This window comes from Neovison vison, chromosome 1 (genome assembly GCF_020171115.1).
Source record: "Neovison vison isolate M4711 chromosome 1, ASM_NN_V1, whole genome shotgun sequence".
Classification (NCBI taxonomy): domain Eukaryota; kingdom Metazoa; phylum Chordata; class Mammalia; order Carnivora; family Mustelidae; genus Neogale; species Neogale vison.
The window spans coordinates 114,628,235-114,651,542 of record NC_058091.1 but is presented as its reverse complement, the minus strand read 5'-3'; the positions used below and the strand labels follow the sequence as shown (position 1 = coordinate 114,651,542).

The window sequence follows — 23,308 nt, the reverse complement described above, 5'->3', positions numbered from 1 at the left end:
TCTCTCCCCCGCCCCCTCACTCTCAATCTCATGTTCTCTCTCAAATAAATAAAAATCTTTAAAAAAAATTTTTTTTAAAATGAATACAGTTCCAATGTAGAGTCACAACCACTATTTTAGGGTGGGATACTGTAACATTAGAGTTCTTCTTAAAGCGTGATTATATAGGTGCTTCAGAAGGACCTGGGAAGGCTGTAAATAAGGTTTTCCCTGGCTGTCTAGTGAAAAATTCTGATGAGGTAAATAGTGCAGCTATGTATTAACTAAGTTTAAGTTACTAATGGAAATATATAGGCAGACATAACAGAGACAGCCTGTTACATATACTCCACAGGTAAATTCTCAAGGTTTTCCAGAGAATCTGTAAACAACTGAAATTGTATTCTTTTATACCTTTAGTGAGTTCATTCAAAGACACTGTCCAGGCTAAACTACTTGCTGTCAGCCAGTTTATCCTGCCTCCAAAATGTGTGAGCAGAGTTCACTGCTCTCAGACAATCTTCAGTTTTCTCTTTCACTTATAAATCCTGCTTTTGTTTTGATGTTTCTTCATGTGAGCTCTAGATTATGTATTTTTAGCAAAAATACTAGAAAGTCAGGAGGCACATGTTTTGTTTTTCTCACTCTTAGTGATGTTTAAAAAAGCCTCGTTTTGATCAAAAGTGGGAAATTGAGGGGCGCTTGGGTGGCTCAGAGGGTTAAGCCTCCGCCTTTGGCTCAGGTCATGATCCCAGGGTTGTGGGTCAAGCCCATATCACGCTCCCTCAGGGAGCCTGCTTCCTGCTCTCTTCTCTGACTGCCTGCTTGTGATCGATCTCTCTCTCTCTCTCTGTCAAATAAATAAAGAAATAAAATCTTTTCTTAAGGGCGCCTGGCTGGCTCAGTGGGTTAAAGCCTCTGCCTTCAGCTCAGGTCATGATCCCAGGGTCCTGGGATCGAGCCCCACGTCGGGCTCTCTGCTCCCCGGGGAGCTTGTTCCCCCTTTCTCTGCCTGCTTCTCTGCCTACTTGTGATCTCTGTCAAATGAATAAATAAAATCTTTAAAAAAAAATCTTTTCTTAAAAAAGTGGGAAATTGAGAGATTCTGATAAGTAGTGCCAAGCCAGCTTAACTAAAGCAGAGCTGCAGGAAGATCCTGAGATAGGCTACCATGTGTGACCCACAGCTAGCCTCAAAAGTTTTCTACAGATTCTATCAAAAATGAACTCTTTTCTTCGATACCTCTAGTCAACCTATTCAAAAATTGTAGACTGATCTCTTTACTAGCTTCCAATAGGTTTACCTGCAAAATGTACAAACAAATGCCATTGTTTCCAGACTTCCGCAGTTTTGCTTTTGTTCCTTGACAGCCTTTTCACTGACTGCCTTGGGTCTCAGTTTTCAAAAAGTGTTTTCCCATCTAATTCACCACCTAAAAAACACTCTTTCATGCAAATATAATGTACATATAGTTTAAAGAATGAAATGAACACTCTAGTGTACCTTACTTAATAAAACAAACCCAGTGTTTTGGAAGTATACACCTTTTCCCTCAACCAATTTTCTACGTCTTTTATTAAGTTATTTCATGTGTAGGAAAGAACATCCGATAGAAAAAAGACAGTCTCTTCAACAAATGGTGTTGGGAAAACAGGACAGCAAAATGCAGATGAAACTGGACCCCACTGTCTTACACCATACACAAAAATAAATTTGAAATGAATGAAAGGCCTAAATGTGGAAAACCATCAAAATCCCAGAGGAGAATACAGGCAACAAACTCTTTGACCTTGGCCATAGCAACTTCTTACTAAACATGTTGCCAGAGGCTAGGGAGATAAAAAGCAAATATGAACTGTTGGGACTTCAGGATAAAAAGCTTCACAGAGAAGGAAACAGTCAACAAAACTAAAAGGCAGCCTATGAAATTGGAGAAGATATTTGCAAATGACATTTCTGATGAAGGGCTAGTATCTAAAATTTATAAAGACATTCTCAAAATCAATACCTGAAAAACACATGATCTAGTCAAGAAATGGACAGAAGACATGAATAGGCAGCTTTCCAAAGAAAATATCCAGATGGCCAACAGACACATGAAAAGATGCTCAACATCATTCATCATCAAGGAAATGCAAATCAAAACCACAATGAGATACCACCTCATACCTGTGAGAATGGCTAAATTATCAACACACAAACAACAGGTATTGGTGAGGATGCAGAGAAAGGCAAACCCTCTTCCACTGTTGGTGGGAATACAAACTAATGTAGCCACTCTGAAAAACAGTATGGAGGTTCCCCAAAAAGTTAAAAATAGAATTACCCCATGATCCTGCAATTGCACTACTAGGTATTTACCCAAAGGATACAAAAATACAGATTTGAAGGAATGTATGCATCCCAATGTTTATAGCAACATTACCAACAATAGCCAAAATATGCAAAGGGCCCAAATGTTCATTGACAGATGAATGGATAAAGAAGATGGGATATATATACAGAATGGAGTATTACGCAACCATCAAACAGATTGGAATCTTGCGGTTTGCAGAAACATGAAAGGAATTAGAGTGTGTTATGCTAAGCAGACAACATCAGTACAGAGGCTGACTGACATATTATCTCACTGACATGTGGAATTTAAGAAGGAAAACTGAATGAACATATGTGGGGGGTGGAAAAAGAGAGAGAGGGAAGCAAACCATAAGAGACTCTTAAAGATAGAGAACAAACTAAGGGTTGAAGGTTGATGCAGAGAGGTGGTGGGGATGGGGAATTGGCTGGATGGATGATGGGTATTAAGGAGGACACTTGTGATGAGCACCGGATGTTGTATATAAGTAATAAATCACTGAATTTGTCTAAAACCAACATTGTGCTATATCTTAACTGAAATTAAAAAATAAATAACTAGCTTCATCTGGAAAACAAATGACCAAGACTGCCAATTGAACAGTGAGAGTAAGCTTGGCCTTTCAAATATTAAAACATTCTATAAAGCTATATAGTTTAAAGAGTGAGATAGGTATTGAAAAAAATAGAAAAGTGACCGATGTGGACATAAAATAGATTGGTAACATTGGATTTGAGTAAGTATAGTGAAAATGACTTTCATATCTTATAATGGGAAAATAAATCCGTATGGCCATTTTGTAGGGCAGTTTGGCAATATAACAATTTAATTTTATTTATAAATAAATAAGATCAAGATCAAGACCAGGTCTGAGATCAGACACTTAACCGAATGAGCCACAGTTTTAAAGGTGATCATTCTTTAACCCAGCAATTCCATTTCTAGGAAGATTTCTATAGAAATAGTCCAACATAGGGGCACCTGGGTGACTCAGTCGGTAAAGTGACCTGAGCCTTTGGCTCAGGTCATGATCTCAGGGTAGTGGTGTCAAGTCTCACATGGGGCTGGAAGTCTGCTTCTCCTCTCCTTCTCTCTTCCTCTGCCTCCACCCCTCCAACTTGTGATCTCACTCTCTCTCTCTCTCCCTATCAAATAAAATTGTTTTTTAAAGATTTTATTTATTTATTTGACAGAGAGAGATCACAAGTAGGCAGAGAGGCAGGCAGAGAGAGAGAGAGGGAACCAGGCTCCCTGCTGAGCAGAGAGCCTGATGTGGGACTCAATCCCAGGACCCTGAGATCATGACCTGAGCCGAAGGCAGCAGCCTAACCCACTGAGCCACTCAGGCGCCCCTCACATAAAATCTTAAAAAAATATTTCAACACAGAGGGGCACCTGGGTAGCTCAATTGGTTAAGCAACTGCCTTCAGCTCAGGTCATGATCCTGGAGTACCAGATCAAGTCCTGCATGGAGCTCCTTGCTCAGTGGGGAGTGTGATTCTCCCTCTGACCCTGCCGCCTCTCATGCTCACTCATTCCCATTCTCCTCTCAAATAAATAAATATACTTTTTAAAGATTTTATTTATTTATTTGACAGACAGAGATCACAAGTAGGCAGAGAAGCAGTCAGAGAGAGAGGAGGAAGCAGGCTCCCTGCTGAGCAGAGAGCCCCAAGCGGAGCTTGATCCCAGGACTCTGGGATCATGACCTGAGCCAAAGGCGGAGGCTTTAACCCACTGAGCCACCCAGGCACCCCAATAAATAAATTTAAAAAAAAAATTCAACTTAGATCCGAAGACACAAGTAGGAATTCAGTGCAACAGTTTGTAATTGAGAAATTTGGGAAACAAACTCATCAACCAGTAGTAAGGGAAGGTTAAAGTATATACTTACTGAGGAAAATCAGGCTGCTGTAAGAGAAAAAAAAAAAAGTATGTGCAATTATGTAAAAGTACATGTGAAACTGTTAAAAGTGATTTCCTGTAAGAGAATAGGTTGAAAAGAGCAGATGGGTTGCTCTGGGGACCCTGAGCTTGGTGAAAACTCAGGTGGCACTGCTTCATGCCCTGCTTTGAGAGGAGTCTAATTGGTTGTCTTTTTTTTTTTTTTTGAAGATTTTATTTATTTGGCAGACAGAGATCACAAGTAGGCAGAGAGGCAGGCAGAGAGAGAGAGAGGAGAAGGCAGGCTCCCTGCTGAGCAGAGAGCCCGATGTGGGGCTTGATCCCAGGACCTTGGGGACCTGAAGGCAGAGGCTTTAACCCACTGAGCCACCCAGGGACCCTAGTTGTCTTTTTTTTTTTTGAACATTTGTTTTTTATTTACTCTGATATTCCCCTTCTGGATTAAATAATAGATTTTTAAAAAATCCAACATTTGATATGCATAAAAAATATGTATGTGTCATCACACCTAAATGCCTTTTTTTTTTTTAAAGATTTTATTTGTTTATTTGACAGACAGAGATTACAAGTAGACAGAGAGGCAGGCAGAGAGAGAGAGAGGGAAGCAGGCTCCCTGCTGAGAAGAGAGCCCGATGCGGGACTCGATCCCAGGACCCCGGGATTATGACCTGAGCCGAAGGCAGTGGCTTAACCCACTGAGCCACCCAGGCGCCCACACCTAAATGCTTTTATTTCAAGTTCAACCTCCCTTCTTTTCTTGGCTCTGATCTCCCACCAAGGATGTTACTGCATCTTACCATTTTCTTCTTTCACAAAACCATCTCAGACTAGTCTGTGTGTATGTATAGGTCATTTCTGTATGTTTCAGAATAGTCATAGACTCCTGTGGCTTGTATCTTCTGCTGGTAATCTTTCTTGTAAAGGAGAAAATCTGACGTTGTGGTCATATGGGTACTACTTAGAGGGGGAAAAGCGTCAACGTCAAGTCTTTATACTATTCTGATGTGGCTTCAATGAAAACTGAGTCTGCATTGTTTTTGAGTTTTAAATGTTTGAAGTTCACTCCACCTAGGCTTTTTTTTTTTTTTTGCTTCTTCTAAAAATAGTTTAAAAACTATTATAAATTCAGCTTTGCATTTTATTTCCCTTATAAGTGCTTTTTAAAATTTGAGGTGGTCGGGGGCACCTGGGTGGCTCAGTGGGTTAAGCCGCTGCCTTCGGCTCAGGTCATGATCTCAGGGTCTTGGGATCGAGTCCCGCATCGGGCTCTCTGCTCAGCAGGGAGCCTGGTTCCCTCTCTCTCTCTCTGTCTGCCTCTCCATCTACTTGTGATTTCTCTCTGTCAAATAAATAAATAAATAAAATCTAAAAAAAAAAATTTGGGGTGGTCATCTATAAGTGGTGACTAAAGGGTATATGATAGATACACCCCTCCACTCCCTTGGTCTTTAAAGTTAGATTTCCTTGAATTTTTGAAAAAGATTTTATTTATTTGAGAAAAGGCAAGAGAGAGCATGCAAGATGAGGGGGCAGAGGGGGAGGGAGAAGCAGATCACTCCCTAACCCCCCCCAAAAGGCAGGGAGCCCAATGTGGGGGGCTTGATCCAAGGACTTGAAGATCATGACCTCAGCCCAAGGCACACCATTAACCAACTGAGTCATCCAGGTGCCCCAGTTTCCTTGAACTTTTTAAATGAAAATTTCAAAACACAAAGATTTCTAGTGTTGGGTTTTTATCCTAGCACCCAGCTGTTAACAGTTTGCTTCCTTCTGCTAGCCTCCCACTGGAGTCCCAGCTGCCAGGATAGAGCTGGAAGCCAAGATCATAGAGATGATCATTATCACCACAAAGGCAATCATATTATAATATGTAAATCTATCAAATTAACATGTACACCTTAAATTTACACAATGTTATATGTCAAATATATTTCAATTAAAAAAACCATGGCAAAGAGAGTGACTATCATCCTGTTTCAGGACTCCCCGCTACTGTGGTTACTAAGGGAAGAAACAACAGCACTGCTAGTGTCTAACTTGCAGCAAACCTCGCTGAAGGTCGGATGGCCCTCGCAAGACTTGAGTACAACAGCAGGGCAGTCCTGGCTCTTTCACCCAATTTCCCCCTTCCTGGCCCCCACGTGTACAAACTGGGAAGTCGCTGGCTGCTTCCCGTGCCACGAAACATCCAGCCACGTGGATCGGATTGGAACCAAGTTTTCTCATCCCATATCGGAACAGAAACACCACAGGCTTCTAAATTTTCCAGTGAGGACGGACTCCATGGTGTGGAAAAGCCTCTTAACCGGCAAAACCAGATTCTTGAGGTTAAAGAGCACGAGGGAAGGACCAGCCGGTGGCCAGGAAGAGCGCTGCCTCCGGCGGATGGAAAACCAAAAGGTCTCACCTGCGTCCAGGTGAAGAGCAGCCTAGGGCAGATACTGGCTGCTGGAGGAAAGGCCTCTCCCTCCCCTTTTACCTGACAATTAATAGGCGCTAGAGAAATTCAATTCTTTATTAGGGAAATTCGATTCTTTATTAGAACTCTTTAGATCAGTGTTTGCAAACATTTAACAAGGGGGCGGGGACCAAGAACTACCCACACCATTCTTCCCCCAGCTTCTGCAAGAAGAACCAGGACTTAGCAACAGTGAGGTCTTCCACTCTATCCCTGCCTGGCTCCCGCTCCCGGGCCCGAAGTGCTTTCATGAGCTGGTAACTGGGCCCTGGGTAGTGTCCGGGGACCTCTGGGTGGCCGCCTCGCGGGCTGCGCCGGGCGACCGCTGGGTGGCCGCCTCGCGGGCTGCGCCGGGCGACCGCTGGGTGGCCGCCTCGCGGGCTGCGCCGGGCGACCGCTGGGTGGCCGCCTCGCGGGCTGCGCCGGGCGACCGCTGGGTGGCCGCCTCGCGGGCTGCGCCGGGCGACCGCTGGGTGGCCGCCTCGCGGGCTGCGCCGGGCGACCGCTGGGTGGCCGCCTCGCGGGCTGCGCCGGGCGACCGCTGGGTGGCCGCCTCGCGGGCTGCGCCGGGCGACCGCTGGGTGGCCGCCTCGCGGGCTGCGCCGGGGGACCGCTGGGTGGCCGCCTCGCGGGCGGCGCCGGGGGACCGCTGGGTGGCCGCCTCGCGGGCGGCGCCGGGGGACCGCTGGGTGGCCGCCTCGCGGGCTGCGCCGGGGGACCTCTGGGTGGCCGCCTCGCGGGCGGCCTTCGGGGACCGCTGCGTCGCCGCCTCGCGGGCGGCCTTCGGGGACCGCTGCGTCGCCGCCTCGCGGGCGGCCTTCGGGGACCGCTGCGTCGCCGCCTCGCGGGCGGCCTTCGGGGACCTCTGGGTGGCCGCCTCGCGGGCGGCCTTGGGGGACCGCTGCGTCGCCGCCTCGCGGGCGGCCTTGGGGGACCGCTGCGTCGCCACCTCGCGGGCAGTGTCGGGGGACCGCTGCGTTGCCACCTCGCGGGCAGTGTCGGGGGACCGCTGCGTTGCCTCCTCCTGGGCAGCCTTCGGGGAGCTCTGGGTCGCTGCTTCTCGGGCAGCGTCAGGGGACCGCTGGGTCGCTGCGTCCTGGACAGGGACCTTCTCTAAGCCTGGAAGAACAGTGTGGAGACCTTACCTATGTCCCCATACTCTTTCCACAAAAGGATTCATCCGTATGGGCTGGGGGTTGGGGTCCGGAACTTGAGAGTACTAGGTCAATTTGACCTTCTAGATCCCTTTGCAAGAAGGAATCGCTCTCCTGGACGGATTGAGAGGATGAGACCGTTGCCCGGTTTCATCCAGGAAGCATCAGGATCCTCCCCAAGGAACCCATGGCCTGCTCAGGGTGCCCCTATTTATCCGGTTCCGTACATTGTGCCCGGAGTTGGCGGTGATAGTCAGCCAAATTCATGATCATCTTGGATACATCTTTCTGGTAATAAGGCCGACCAAATATCAAGATCTCAGCCTCGCCCTCGGGGTCCCACTGATTAACGTGAAGCAGAGTCTGCGACACACACTCGACGTGCGGGATGTGCTCTCCTCCCCGGCCTGCGCAGGAAGCAAAGAGGCTGTGAGCGGTGGGATTTGGGAAGAGAAGACGGCGGTGGGGGGAGGCAGCTCTGGATTGTGGCTAAAGCCAGTGGAGAGGCTTGCCCTGGGGAAAGGAGAGGGAAGGACCGCATTGGCCACCCCTCGGGGACCCACTCACCGAAGATCGCTTCCATCAGCCACGCCTCGAGGCGAACTGCTTTCGGACTCTTCAGATACTCCAAGTGGAACCAGTAGGGTCGCTTGGTGAGGTTACCGAGCACGGTGAACAGCGCCCCTTCTCGCTGCTCCAGCTGCAAGAGTGTCGGAAACCGTCTGGGAGTGGTCATGCTGCAGCCGGCCTGGCTGGTAGCAGCTGAGCGGCTGCCAACCCGAAGGCAGAGGTTGGGACCAGCGGCCGCAGTTGCGGCGCGGCCAGGGCCTTATTTCAAGGTCTTTTGGCAAGCCCCTCCCCTTTTCATTGGATTCCAGCCCTCGCCTCCCAAACCTCCGCCGCTGAGTCAAGCACCTGGGTGGTCTAGGAGGGGCTATTTTCGGGACCCGCATTTTATCCCAGGCGCTGGGAGCCGGAGGTGGAGCGCCAGGTGGGAGCTCTGTCCCTAAAGCTGGTCTCCTGCGGGGGGTGGGGGGTGGGGGTGGTGTGTGTGTGTGTGTGTGTGTGTGTGTGTGTGTGTACAGCCTCGTAGAGGTAGGGAAGATCCAGGATCAGGACAGTATCTTTAAGACAAGCAAACTGGTATGTGGGGAGACACACGTGTTTCCAAACAGTTCTAATGGGACCAGCATTCCTGACGGGTTGGCATGACTTTTTCATGGAAAACCTAATGAAAAACATGGAAAAAGTAAAAGCTTAAGGAGTAAGAAAGGTATTCAAAGGCAAAAGCAAGTCCTACTTCCTCCTGAACCCTGACCACTGAGTTCCCTCCCTAGAAGCCATCACATTTCCAGCTTCTTTCTTAACCTATCACAGACAACTAAGCACACCCAGTAGCAAATGGCCTATGCGGTTTGGACACTATAGGGGCATCCATTGAAACTTTTTTGAATCCATTGAGACCTTTTTAAAAAAAGTTTTGTATATTTATCTTACGCAGAGAGAGAGAGAGCACAAGCAGGGGGAGCAACAGAGGGAGAGGGAAAAGCAGGTTCTCCACTGAGAAGGGAGCTCCCCTGAATCATGACCTGAGCTGAAGGCAGATGCTTAACTGACTGATCCACCCAGGCGCCCACACTGAAAGTTTTTTCTAATTCTCCTGTCTTTCTAATTCTAAGTAACACAATATTTCTGTGTCTTGGTTTTTTTAGCCCAGCTTAAAGCATTACCCATTAACTGCTACTCAGGAAGATAAAGCTATATTGCTCTTGAATCAGTAGTTTGGGGTGTTATGCCCAGACCCAGCAGTGAGAGAACCCCAGAACTCAAGTTCATCCTTGTACCCTCTATGGGAGTTCTGCAGGCCAAAGAAGAGAGTGAGAAATTTGTCGGTGTCTGACAATATCCAAAGTCTTGAGAACCAAGCAGAATATGAATTGAGAGCAAAAGAAGTGCAAAATCCATTCAAAGGATCACAGGATGGAGTTATAAACTTCTTGAGTAGGCAGAATGATTAAGTGTGTGTATAACTGACACCCAAGGATCTGGGCTTCATAAATGCCCCCTCTGGAGATTATGGACTCACTAATATAGCAACTACAAATTGAATTTTAAGGTCCCCTCAGTGTTGCCAACAAGAACCCAATCCAAGAGGTATTTCCATGAAAATCTCTAGTCTGAAATCTCTTTGATGATATAGGATAATACATGGTTTCTTAGCTGCCCTAAGAGGATACTTACAGTTCTATGCATGTGATTGTCATTTATGTGTATGTGTGTGGAGATCTTTTACTTCACTGAAGTTTTAGAATTGGGTATAAAAATAAGAGAATTAAAACCGTAGTATTGGGGCACCTGGGTGGCTCCGTGGGTTGAGCCTCTGCCTTCGGCTCAGCTCATGATCTTGGGGTCCTGGGATAGAGCCTCTGCCGGCTCTCTGCTCAGTGGGGAGCCTGCTTACCCCTCTCTCTGCCTGCCTCTCTGACTACTTGTGATCTCTCTAATAATGAATAAATGAATAAAATGAATGAATAAATAAATGAATAAATAAATAAATGAATAAAATAAATAAATAAATAAATAAAATGAATAAAATAAATGACTAAAATCTTTTTATTCAAATGAATAAATGAATAAAATAAATGAATAAAATCTTTTAAAAATCCATAGTATCAGTAATTTTGTTTAAAAGAGATCTGTCATTCATATAAAATCCTAGAATGTGCAGACTAATCTATTCTAGAAAGTAGGAAGTAATTGCCTGGGGGGTGATAATGGAGGGAGGAAGGGATTGGAAAGAGGCATTTGGGAATGATGGAAATGTGCATTATCTTTACAGTGATGGTTTCACCAGATGTGGTTTAGATGTCAAAACTGGCCAATTGTATAAACTTTAATGTAAATCATTTATTGTGCTTTATTCTTCAAAGTAGTTAAAAAAATAAAGGAGGGATCCCTGGGTGGTGCTATCATTTAAGCCTCGGAATTCTTGGTTTCCATTTAAGTAGTGATCTCAGGGTCATGAGATTGAGCCTGTATAGGGCTCCTGTTCAGTGTGGAGTCTGCTTCTTCCTCTGCCTCTCTCCTCCAATAAATATATGAATCTTAAAAAATAAAATTTCTAGACTTCGGAGGCCCAGTTGGCTCAGTTGTTAAGCATCCGCCTTCAGCTCAGGTCATGATCTCAGGGTCTTGGTATGGAGGCCCCTCCTGGAGCTCCTTGCTCAGCAGGGAATCTGCTTCTCCTTCTCCCCCCTTCCAACTCATGCTTGCTTTCTCTCTCTCTCTCAAATAGGTAAAATCTTCAAAAAAAAAAAAAAAAAGAAAGAAAGAAAGAAAGAAGGAAAGAAACTTCCTAGGCTTATGAATAAAATAGTAAGGGTTTTTTTTAAGATTTTATTTATTTATTTGACAGAGATCACAAATAGGCAGAGAGGCAGGCAGACAGAGAGAGAGAAGGAAGCTGGCTCCCCACTGAGCAGAGAGCCCGATGTGGGTCTTGATCCCAGGACTCTGGGATCATGACCTGAGCCGAAAGTGGAAACTGATACCCACTGAGCCACCCAAGCACCCCAGGATAGTAAGTTTTAGAAGTAAAGCTTGAAAGCTTTAGAAAGGGCTAAAGGTTTGGTTTTTACAATTTTAGGAAATAAACTATTAATTTCAAAAGAAATCTGTAAACAGTCTTTGCTACATAAAAATCACCCCCCAGCATTCCAAATAAATAAATAAATAAATAGTACCAGTACCTTTCACCCTTTTCTCCTAGATTACCTATATATATCAGACCTGGGAGCCTCCCAGTTCAGTAATATGATTTTGTTAGATGGGTGTTCACGTTTATACTATTATGACCTTGTAAATAATATCTGTAGCTACAATAGTTTACTACAATTTCTTGCATAAAGTTTTGTTTTTCCTGATGTCATTAACCACTTTTTTGTTCAAATGCTTCTTTTTCTTTTTTTTTTTTAAGCTTTTATTTATTTGATAGCGCTGCATGAGCAGAAGCAGTGGGGAGGGGTAGAGAGAGGGGGGGAGACAGGCTCCCCACTGAGCAAGGAGCCCGGGGGGCCATCAGGGACTTGATCCCAGGACCGTGGGATCATGACCTGAGCCAAAGGCAGCAGTTTAACCGACTGAGCCACCCAGGCATCCCTCTTTTTCTTTTAAAAGGCTGATTTTTCTTCCTACTCCTTTATTTTATTTTTATTTTTCTTCGTACTCCCAACTGTGTAACTTTCTTCTCTGTATTTTCAAGCACAGCAGGCACTTTACCATTTCACCATGACAATATTGCTCCTACAGTCTTTTTTTTTTTTTTTAAAGATTTTATTTATTTATTTGACAGAGAGACAGACACAGTGAGAGAGGGAACACAAGCGGGAGGAGTTGGAGAAAACAGGCTTCTTGCTGATTGGGGCTCGATGAGGGGCTTAATCCCAGAACCCCGGGATCACGGCCTGAGCCGAAGGCAGATTCTCAGCTGACTGAGCCACCCAGGTGCCCCGCTAAATCAGTCTTAACTGCTCCAATGTAAGTTAGCTGCGTTCAGGCCCACCCTCCTGTGGATTACTACAGCCTTTCCAGGTGTTGGATCCTCGGCTCTCTGAATCCCAAGACTTCCTTTTGTGTGTGTGCATGTTTGGTTTTGTTGCTGTGTTCGTTTAGTAGATTTTACAGCAGTAGCAAGAGCATCCAGGCAAAAATTACTAAGGTGATAGATAATCATCTCCAAGAGGATCCTCCTGGTTTTTACTATACTTATCTCTCCTGCCTGGTTTCCTATTAGCTTCCAGGAAGCTGAGGATGAGGTAGCTGAGTTCCAGAAAGGAAGCAGATAATTGGGGAGGCAGAGTTGTGGGCACAATTAGCCCAGGATGGACGAAGAAACAGAGATTTTCAAGCTGGTGAGGAGACTGAAACACGAGAGGGAGCACTGAAGGCAGTTGTGGCCATAGATGGTGATGCCTAATGTGCTGGGTTTATTAAAATGAGAAACATATTTTTTCAGGTGGAACTTAAAAGCAGTCAACAACAACAACAGAATAAGCTTTAAGTGAAATTTTGAAATAAAAAGTTTTCTTCCATGGAACCAGGGAAAGGTGGTTTAGAGTTTAGAAATTCACTTAGAAACTTGATAGATGTCTATTTTCTAGCTATAATGTTTCTATGATTGTTTTGACAGATCACCTCATTCTACAGGACTTTAAAATTACATATATGACATACACATTATTTCATTATTGTTCATTGCCCCCTCAGTTTTGGAGTCTCGTTTGGGTTAAAAAATTAGCTTTAAAAAGGAATTTTCAGTAGTAAAAAGATTAATAACCCTTTTTGTTGCTCTTTACTACCTGCCTTAGACAAATGCTTAGGAGTGTTTCTGTGTCTGGGGAGTGAATAGGTTTGGGGAAGGTAATGAGGGACTTCAGGTAAGGGGTAAAGAATTGAACTCTTGGTGGTAGTTTACACTGGCCTTATCCTGGGCTACATTCAGCCCGAGAACCCAGAGTTTCTCTCACCAAGTTCATGGTATTTGAGGCTGTGGTTTCACTATTTTACTTCTCTTCAGAGAGAGAGAGAGACTTCCTTTCATTTTGATAGAGCAAATCTCTTGTTTTCTGAGGAAGAATGAATATTTTGAGGCCTTGAATGTTGGAAAGTATTTTTATTCTATCTACACAGTAAATTGGACATTGGGTTTTAGAATACTTTTAAAAATTTTTAAAAATTTTTATTTATTTGACAGAGAGAGATCACAAGTAGGCAGGCAACTGGTGGGGCGGGTGCAGGAAGCAGGCTCCCCGCTGAGCAGAGAGCCCGATGTGGGATTTGATCCCAGGACCCTGAGATCATACCTGAGCCGAAGGCAGAGACTTAGCCCACTGAGCCATCCAGGTGCTCCAGGTCTTAGAATTCTTGAATGAAATAATTCTTCCCTCAAAATTTCATGCTTTCTTTCATTGTGTGTTAACTTCCAGTGATGCTTTTGAGAAGTTTAGGCCATTCTGATCTTAATCTTCTTCAATTATTTTATTAAACATTTTTTTCCTTGTGTTTCCTCTTACTTCTTTCTAAAAGTTGGCCTTTTGGACTGCTATTCTTCTTTTTCTTTTCTTTTTTATCTGCCCTATGCTGTTTTTGTTTGTCTAGTAAAAAACTAACTGGAAGCTCTGAGCATGTATGTGTGTCTATACCCAGCACTCACGGAGGGAGATAGGAGTAGAACTTTTTCTTGAGAACCCCAGTGGAGTCTCATCCGCTTCCCTGCCCCCTACCACCACCCCACAGGCCAACATATGCATGATCATTAACATGGCAGGCCCTCAACAGCCAGCTCATGGCACAGAGGGGGAACAAGGGAAGGAATGGCTCCCACAGGTAGTGAGGTGAAGGGAGAGAGTGAGGCAGCAATTGACCCACGCCATCCTGAATACCTCCCACCCCAGCCCCTGAGCTTGCACCAGAAAGGGCCAAATTGGCCTGGCTAGGTTTCTGTGATAGATTCCAGATTCTGGGCAGCTGCCTTGGATCCTACACTCTATGCCCCATTAGGTGATTACTGTACACATAGCAGAGAATTGGGGTGCCTTTCTCCTTTCCTTCTAGGTGCTATAGTGGGCCCTGAGGAAGAGGTACTGCCAGCGCTCACTCTAACCCCAACAACATGCCCAAATCTATATTGCCCCTCTAGTTGGAGTTGAGCAGACCGCAGACAGTAGCAGAATCCCAGGTGGTCCCTGAGATGCGGGCATGGAGGGACTCATTTGGACCTAGCTTGCCTCATCTTAATGCTTCTGCCACAAGAGTGTGCCATCTGCCTCTCCATTTTTTTTCCCCAGCCCTTGGGCTTGAATATTTTTATTCTAATAGATTAGTGTCTCTTACTGTTTGAGGTTGGAAGAACACACTTCCTCCTTAAGTTCTTTTCCCAGCTCTTACCAGAGGGCCAGCCTAAAGGGGATAGAGAATCACAAACTTCTGCAGGTTTCTCTAGGGAAGAAGGAATTCGGTCACATCAGCTCCTGCCCTGGCCTTTCAACCATTTGTAACACGTACAGTTCAGTGGCATTAAATGTATTCACAATATTCTGTAACTATCACCACTCAAAACTATCATCCCTACCAGCCTGCCCTACAAATTTCGGACTTGCCAGCTACACAATCCCATAAGCCAATTTTTTGAAATAAGTCTCTTTATGTGTGTGTGTATGTGTGTGTGTGTTTGGTTCTGTTTCTTTGGTGAACATCGACTGACAGACTCCTTGACAGGACTTGATGACTTTCTTTTGTTCTCTAACTATACCTCATGCTTACCCCATCCTAGTACTTGTGACACAATATTACAACTGCTTCTTTTGTTTTTCTTCTCCTTTTGGGGACAGAGATTGTCTTTCAGGAGTGTACTCAGCATCTAGCAAAGTGTCTGTCAAACTGTGCCAGGTGGGGCATTCATGAGTTCTGAAATTAGAGATTGAAAAGTTCCAAACTTTGCGGCTTCAAGGAGGGTGACCAGTAAGGGCACTTTAGCGACCCCATCCCGTGCCTTGCCGATAAGTAATTTCTTAATTTCCTTTTCTTCTTTGTTAAATGGCAGGAATTACTCCTGAGTCGCCCGAAGTTGTAGGGGTCTCAGTGACGTGAAGCTTCGGGGTTTGGCACAGGGGAAGTGGGACCTTCCTTTGGAACGTGGGAGGCAGGAACTTGATTTGGCAGCTCCCCGGTGGTCCTCACACCGTCAAGACTTGGATTTTCGTCTTTCCGGGGTTCAGGCCCAATCACTTGTTTCCAGGTAAAGAGCTGACGTTGCCCTTGCCCCCACGCACTCCCAGCGCCAAGAGATTCCGGTGTGGAAGAAACGAGTCAACACGGGTATAAACCCTTATAACCTCGGAGACAGCTGGGCCCAACCGTGCCGCGAAGAGAATAAAGTGACTGAGATGGTCACGTGCAACACCAATGCGCAGGCGGGCCAGCCTAGCGTGTTGAGTGGGAGACTGGGCCGCCAGGCAGGGGCGGGGCTTCTCGTGGGCGGAGCTTCTCGTGGGCGGAGCTTCTCGTGGGCGGGGCCGGTCCCAGTGCGCGACTCTCTGGCGCGGAGGCCCCCAGCCGGCTCAGGCCTAGCCCAAGTTGGAGCGTACGTAGTTAGTTTTGAGGCGCTGCAGATGGGGACGCTACCAGAACGAAAAGATATTCCACCGTGGGTGAAAGCTCCCGAAGACCTGAAAGATCCCGAGGTGTTGCAGGTCCAGACGCAGCTCTTGGAGGCTCTGTTTGGTGAGTGAGCCCAGCAGTCCTGACCTGGGTGCCCTGACCCGGGCGTCTTGGTCTCCGTGGGTCTGAGCGCTCGTTTTCTTCTCCATACAGGCCCGGCGGGATCTCGAATCCCGTACTTCGAGCAAGTGAGCAAAGTCATGCTCGAGCTAAAGGTTCTGGAATCCTCGGACCTCACGGAGGTCGTGGTTTATGGCTCTTACTTGCACAAGCTCAGGGCCAGGTGGATGCTCCAGTCCATGGCCGAATGGCACCGCCAGCGACAGGAACGAGGTGAGAGGCCTCTCGACTAGGTGCTTTGGCCTGGGGACGTGTGGGTAGTTTTACTTCCTCTCCTGTAGCCCTTCTCTCCTCCCTCCCTCCCCCCAGTGCCCCGCAACCACCACCCGGACCTCAGGCTTCAGCAGGGGCGTCCCTCCCTGTCTGGGCTTCCCCTGAGATGATGAAATTCCGTCTGTTGGTTCTAGAGACCCTGGAGGAAGACCAGGATGAGAGGCGGCCTGGCCTCATAGGGAAGTGTTACCTGAGACCTGATCCCAGTTCTTACCCTCCCTCCCAACACTCCCCCTAGCTTATTGGGGGATACTGGAGTGGGCTCAGCGGCCCCACCTTCTGACGTTCCCAAGAATCCCAGGTGCCGAATGCCAGGCTGAGAAGTCCCAGAAAGGAACCTTGAAAGAGGCTGAGAACTGTCCAGGCCCTTACCTTCCCCTCTCACGCACACTTGTTCTTTCTGGTGCAGGGATGCTCAAACTTGAGGATGCCATGAAAGCCCTAGAGCTAGGTCCTTGGATGAAGTGAAGCCAGTTTGCAACCCGCGTACCTGGAATCAGGATTTAAAGAGTAAATTCTGTCTCCAGAGGTGGAATGCATGTGGTCTGGTTGAAATTCTGCTCCAGTCTGACAAGGAAAAACCAGCTGATTTTGGGGTCTCCGCCTTTGTCTCAGTCCTAATGTGGCTTTCCCCCCAGGTTTGCTAATTAAAGAATAAAATTTTAAGTAAGTAGCTCTTTGATGATTGAAGTACTGGAGATAACATCACAGCCAAGGTGGCCCTTGAGCTTCACCCTTAAATAAAACCATCAAAGCTAGAAAAAGGTCCAAGAGTACACATGGTTAGGGTTTAAAAGGTATAGGAGGGGCGCCTGGGTGGCTCAGTGGGTTAAGCCGCTGCCTTCAGCTCAGGTCATGATCTCAGGGTCCTGGGATCAAGTCCCGATCAAGTCCCGCTGGGCTCTCTGCTCAGCGGGGGGGCTGCTTCCCTTCCTCTTTCTCTGCCTGCCTCTCTGCCTACTTGTGATCTCTCTCTGTCAAATAAATAAATAAAATCTTAAAAAAAAAAAAAAAGGTATAGGAATTGGCTTCTGAGATGCAGCTTTGATCAAAACCCAGTCAGTTTTAGAGGAAGTGTGATATTGTCTGGAACTGACCTCGATTCTTCTTTTTTGAGGAAGAAGAAGAATTTATATATTTGTCAGCGCACTAGCAGGAAGAGGGGCAGGCAGTGGGAGAATCAGGCTCCCTGCTGAGTAAGCGGAAGGCAGACACTAAACCGACTGATCCACCCAGGCATCCCTGACTTGGATTACTTTTAAAAAAATAACTAATAGGTACATGTGTAAGGTGGAAAGCAAATAATTCTCCAAAACATAGAAATGCCAGTACCTTCTCAGTGTAGTAGTTTTATATACTTGTAAGCTTAATAGAAGACCACTAGCAGATATGCAGAACTGTGGACTAAGGGTAGAATACTTGTTGCTATATTGGAATAAACAGCATTGTCTTAAATACTAATATTTACGTTTACTTACAAATTTTTAATAGATACATTTTTAATAGATAAATTTTTAATAGATACATTCATGGATCAGAATCCCAAAATGATAAAAAAAGTCTCTCTTCTGTCCATTTACAAGATTATAAAAATTATCTGCATAATTATCCATTTATGCTCCTATTTCTACTCTCCAGAAATAAAAAGCTTTATTTTCTTGGGTACTCTTTGAGAGGTTTTTATAAAAATACAATTACAATCATAAATGTAGATTCTTTCCATCCCTTACAGTTGGCGATGATTCCATTTAATCGGTCACCTACCAAAAGATTTTTGGGTTGTTCCCAGTCTTTGGCTTTCCATAGCTGTGGTGAATACCATGAAGGTCACTGTTTTGCAAGTGTGCACGTAACTGTAGGTCCATAAATAGAGGAAAAATTGCTGTTCCAGAGAGAAAATTATATATATATAATGTTGCTAGATACTACCAAATTGCCTCTTCCACAGGGGTTGAAATAATTTTACACCCAGCAGCAATATATGAGATTGCCTGTTTCTGCACAAGCTCACCCAGAGATGAGTGGCAAACTTTTTTTTTTTCTTTTTTTCTGCCAAACTATTAGGTTCAGTCTTCCCGAGTTAGCACTCCTTGCTTGAGCCTGCTTTACGGACCAGCAGTTGTGGCTCCCTCAAACTGCCCTGAGCTAAGTGCACCCTTAAGTCTGTTGGCAACGAGCGTGTGTAAAAGTGTAAACTGGAGAGTTGGGAATTCAAATTCAGCGATGTGAGAATGAAATACAAAACTTCCTTGCCCCGAAGGCCTGGAATTTCGGCCCTAAGGGCAATGCTTCCAAGTGTAGGAAACAGCTCCAGGTTAATCTGTGTCAAAGTAGCAAAATTTGGAAATTTAAGCATAGGCCATAAATTCTGCATATGCCCTGGACTGAAGATTTTTCAGCCTTAAAAAAACAAACCACAGAACTTTGAGAAAATTCACAGGAAAGGTTTTGGAATCTGAAGATTAAAAAAAACTGTTTTGGGGTGGCTGCCATTTTTCCCCCCTTGAGTTTTAAGCTTTTGGCTTGTTTTCTACCAATGGTTAGTATAGGATTAAGAGCAGCAAAGCAGCTTTCATTGTAATGGAAATAGCCTCTGCTCTACAGAAGGGCGGACAGTAGCACTGACTAGATTTAGAGGGGAGGTAAATCTAGGGCGTAGTTGAGGAAAGCCGGGATTGCTTACAAAACAAGAAACAAAAGCAAAACCCAGTCTAGAAAATCCTCTGGCCCCAAAGGGGTTCACCATAGATGCTGACTGAGAGCCTCAGGCCTGCCAAGAACTCCACCAGGCTCTGCATTTAGTGACTCACCTAATTCTTTATATATTGCCCCCTTTTTACGGATTAGGAAAACCAAGGCTCATCAGTCACACCCCCTTACTCACGATTCATATTTTCACATTTAAATATGCTTATAAATTTTGATGGTCATAAGAAACGGCATAGAGTGGGGAAGGGGTACAGACGCTCCTGGGTTGTCCTGGAGCAGATAGCCCAAGCAGGCCTCCCACCATGGGCTTCTGGGGAGGCACGGCAGGACACCTGGTAACCCCTGTGTCTTGGGGAATGGGACCCCCAACCACCAAGTGTTTGGAGGAGCCTAAAGGTGCTTGAGACTGGACTTGAGTGGGGTGGGGGGAGGTCAGGGAAATTACCCCAAGGAAGTCAGTTCTGGGTGAGAACCAAGTTAGGTGTCAGCAGTCAGCTTTTCCAGATGGAGGGGACTGGAAGAGTTGTGCAAGCCCCATAGAGAGAAGTTGGGAACCAGTGCTGGAACGGGAGCAGACTGAAGGCAGGGCTGGAAAGGGAGGAAGGCTGGTCCTCCCAAGGCCTCATAGACCACGCTAAGAGCGGGAGTAGTCACCCAGGCCTTTGAAGCCAGTAGTGAGTTGTCGAAGAAGCTCTAGTCCCTCAGAACCACTCAGAAATGTAGTTCCTGACTCCCCTGGAGCTAGGGTCTCAGTTAACATCCTGATTCCTCTCTACTCCCTCTGCCTTGCCTCCCCACAGCTCCCATTAATCTAGAAACTTTACTGAAGGTCTCTGCTTTGCCCCTTCCAGGAACCTTGCTCTAGAGAGAAAACAAAAATGAGATGTGACCAGGGGGCATTTTCGGGATTTCAGGAAGTCTTTCCAGAAAACTAAGTGTCTGGAATGTTACTTACCTGAATGAAATCTGAAACATTAAATTGTATGGTTAACTAATCAGGAAGAAGAAGTTGTCTCTGGCTCATGGAATTTGGGAATTAGAGTTTGTCCAAAGAGGGGCGGCTCTAGCAGGCCCTATAGCCGTGTTTTGGAATCACGCAGCAGTTTTGGAAGCACCAGATTATCCTAATTTGACTCCAGCCATCAAAAACTGGACCTAATTTCATGGGATTTTCCCCCTAACTTTAATAGAAAGCATAGTTACTGTCATTGCATTAGGGATATCTAGGATTTAACTTCATTAAAATGACAAGTTAAATAGTGTTCTGTTGTGTTGCTGAAAAAGGAAAATGAAATGTCTAGCCTTCAAGGACTCCTAGCCTGAACTGCCACAGGCACAGGACTTTAGTGAGGGTCGAGAACAAAGAACTAGAGTGGGGTGAAACAGGGCTTTGGGTCTGAAGAAAGGAATTAAAAGGGAGAACAGATGAATAATTCCTCTCTTCTTGAGGCTTTAGGAAAGTTTGGGCCAGAGGGTTCCAGGGTCATCTGTGAGAATAATCCAGTGCTGGTGCCCGGAGCCATTCCCTATGTTCAGGATGGTGGCTTTGTGGGTGGGATGGGCCCATGGAGCAGGGGACATGTGGGTGAGAAGATAGGAATTGCCCAGCTTGGTTCCTGCTCACTCCCATAACCTGACTTTTCAAAAGGATTACTTTGGATTGACTTTTTGGCTTTTTCACACTGGGTGATAGATTTTGTAACACTGGAGAAAACTTGTCTAGATTGACTCCATAAATGATTTTACTCCAACAATATTATAATATGTTGTAACACATGTAATGAACAAGCACTTCCATATCTTTATTTTCATTAATCCACAGAACATCACTGTTGCCCACTTTATCAGTGAGAAAATCCAAGAGGAAGGAGGTCACAGCAGTAGCAGCTTTACCTGAGAACTTGTTAAAAACATGTGTTTTTAGATCCACCTCAGGCCTACTCAGTCAGAATCTGGTGTGGGGCCTAGCAACGTGTGGTTTAACAAGCCACGAAACTTGAGAGTCATTGGTTTAAATAAATTAATTTGGTAATTAATTTGGTTACTCTGACTCTACCTCAGTTTCTAGATCAGTTGAGAGGGAATGAGGGTTCTCAATTCTTTTTTTTTTTTGCTTAGGGTTCTCAGTTCTTATTTTGGGCTCCTGGACCCAATTCAACAAATGAATGTGTGTGACAACCCCCCTCCCCAGCAATTCAAAAGAGGCCAGTTTCCAGACTATTAGGTCTGTCAGCCTTAAGCGCTCTTCCTACTCCATCCATCGTTCCTGCCCCCACCATACACACACGTCATTCTAAATTGGTACCTGTCTTAAGCAACCTTAAGAAATTCAAAATCTGTCATTACCTCTTCAAAAACTTCGGTAAGCATAAAGTTACTTGTGCTTATTTAATGCAGATTTTCATACCTACTCTCAGATCTTTTAATTTCATAGTTCTAGGTAAGAATTTCTACCTTTCACCTTTGATATTTTGGTTATTAAATATTGTGGTGTAGACCTCTTTGGGATCATTCTTTTTTTTCAAAAATTTTTAAGGTTTTATTTGTCGGTGAGAGAGAGTGAGCACAAGGTTGGGGGGCTGGTGGGGCAGGCAGAGGGAGAAGCAGGCTGCCAATGAGCAGGGAGCCTGATGCGGGTCTCCACCCCAGGACCCTGAGATCATGTCCTGAGCTGAAGGCAGATGCTTCACTGACCGAGCCACCCGGGCATCCCTGGGTTCATCTTATTTGGAGCTCTGTTTCCTGAACCTGGATGTCGGTTTCCTTCCCCAGGTTAGGGAAGTTTTTGATTGTTTCTTTAAGTAAGTTTTCTGCTCCTTTGTCTCTCTGTTCTCCTTCTGGGACCCCTATAATGCGAATGATTGTTCACTTGATGTTGTCCAAGGCATCCCTTAACCTATCCTCATTTAAAAAACTTTAAAAATTAGGCTTCATGGGGTACCTGGGTGGCTCAGTTGTTAAGCATCTGCCTTTGGCTCAGGTCATGATCCCAGGGTCCTGGGTTTGAGCCCCACATCTGGCTTTCTTCTCCGAGGGAGGCCTGCATCTCCCTCTCTCACTAGCCCTGCTTGTGTCCTACTCTCACTTGCTCTGTCAAATAAATAAATAAAATCTTTATAAAAAATTAAAAAAATAAATTAGGCTCCATGCTGAGGGACCTGGAACTAATGACCTTGAGATCAAGAGTTGGAAGCTTAACTGACTGAACTACCCAGGTACCTCTCCTCATTTAAAAAAAAATTCTGTTTTCGTTTTGCTGTTCAGTTTGGTGCCTCTCCTCATTTCTTTCTCTTTCTTTCTTTTCTATCTTTTTTTTTAAAGATTTTATTTATTTGACACAGAGAGAGAGAGAGAGACCACGAGATAAGGAACACAAGCAGGGGGATGAGAGAGAAGCAGGCTTTTCACTGAGCAGGGAGCCTAAAGACTGAGCCACCCAGGCACCCTTTATTTTTTTTAAAACTCTTTTTTCTTTTTGCCTTTCAGCTTGGGTGCTCTCCATTACTCTCTTCTAGATTACTAATCCTCTAATTTACTGTTGATTCCTTCTAGTACATTTTTTATTTTAGTAACTATATTCGTTAATGCTGATTGGTTCTTTTTTATACTTTCTGCCTCTTTGTTGAAGTTCTTACTGAGTTCATTCACTCCCTCTCTCCATTACTTTGAAGTCTTTATCAGGTAGATTATCTGTTTCATTTAGATACCACCCCCCCATTTTATCTTGCTCTTGTTTGGAACATATTCCTCTGTCTCTTCATTTTGTTTGACTTTCTGTGTTTGTTTCTGTGTATTAGGCAGAACTTCTAAAGTTCTTCTAAACTTGAAGGAATGATCTTGTGCATGTCATCCCTTGTGTAGACTGTGTGTATGTGGTACCTTTGGCTGGCTGGCAGGGGTTAGCACTCTGTCCTGCGCCTGCCCTGGTCGGATGGCTGGAGCTGAAGTGAATGCAGGCCCGGGGGTGGGGGGGGGTATCTCAGGGTGCTCCATGCAGGGAGCACCCTGGTGGGCAGCTGGAGTTGAGGCAGGTGTGGGCTGGGTGCCTGGGGTATTTTCCTCCTGGAGTGCCCTGGCAAGTTATCTGGAGGGAAATGGTATGGGCCTGGAGTGTTCCAGGGTGCTTTGCACCTGTGT

General features: G+C 45.5%; 2 protein-coding genes across 2 annotated transcripts; one reads left to right on the top strand and one right to left on the bottom strand.

Moving 5' to 3' along the window:
• Positions 1 to 6,945: 6,945 nt before the first annotated feature.
• KHDC3L (KH domain containing 3 like, subcortical maternal complex member) lies at positions 6,946 to 8,588 on the bottom strand. The gene is made up of 3 exons (XM_044243937.1): positions 8,420 to 8,588; positions 8,080 to 8,259; positions 6,946 to 7,817 (listed from the first exon to the last, which is right to left on the bottom strand). The coding sequence occupies exons 1-3, from the start codon at positions 8,586 to 8,588 to the stop codon at positions 6,946 to 6,948; spliced, it is 1,221 nt and encodes a 406-aa protein (XP_044099872.1).
• Positions 8,589 to 16,020: 7,432 nt separating this feature from the next.
• DPPA5 (developmental pluripotency associated 5) lies at positions 16,021 to 16,930 on the top strand. Its single transcript, XM_044237845.1, has 3 exons — positions 16,021 to 16,132; positions 16,223 to 16,402; positions 16,872 to 16,930. Exons 1-3 carry the CDS (start codon positions 16,021 to 16,023, stop codon positions 16,928 to 16,930), a joined length of 351 nt encoding a protein of 116 aa, XP_044093780.1.
• The last annotated feature ends 6,378 nt before the right edge of the window (positions 16,931 to 23,308 follow it).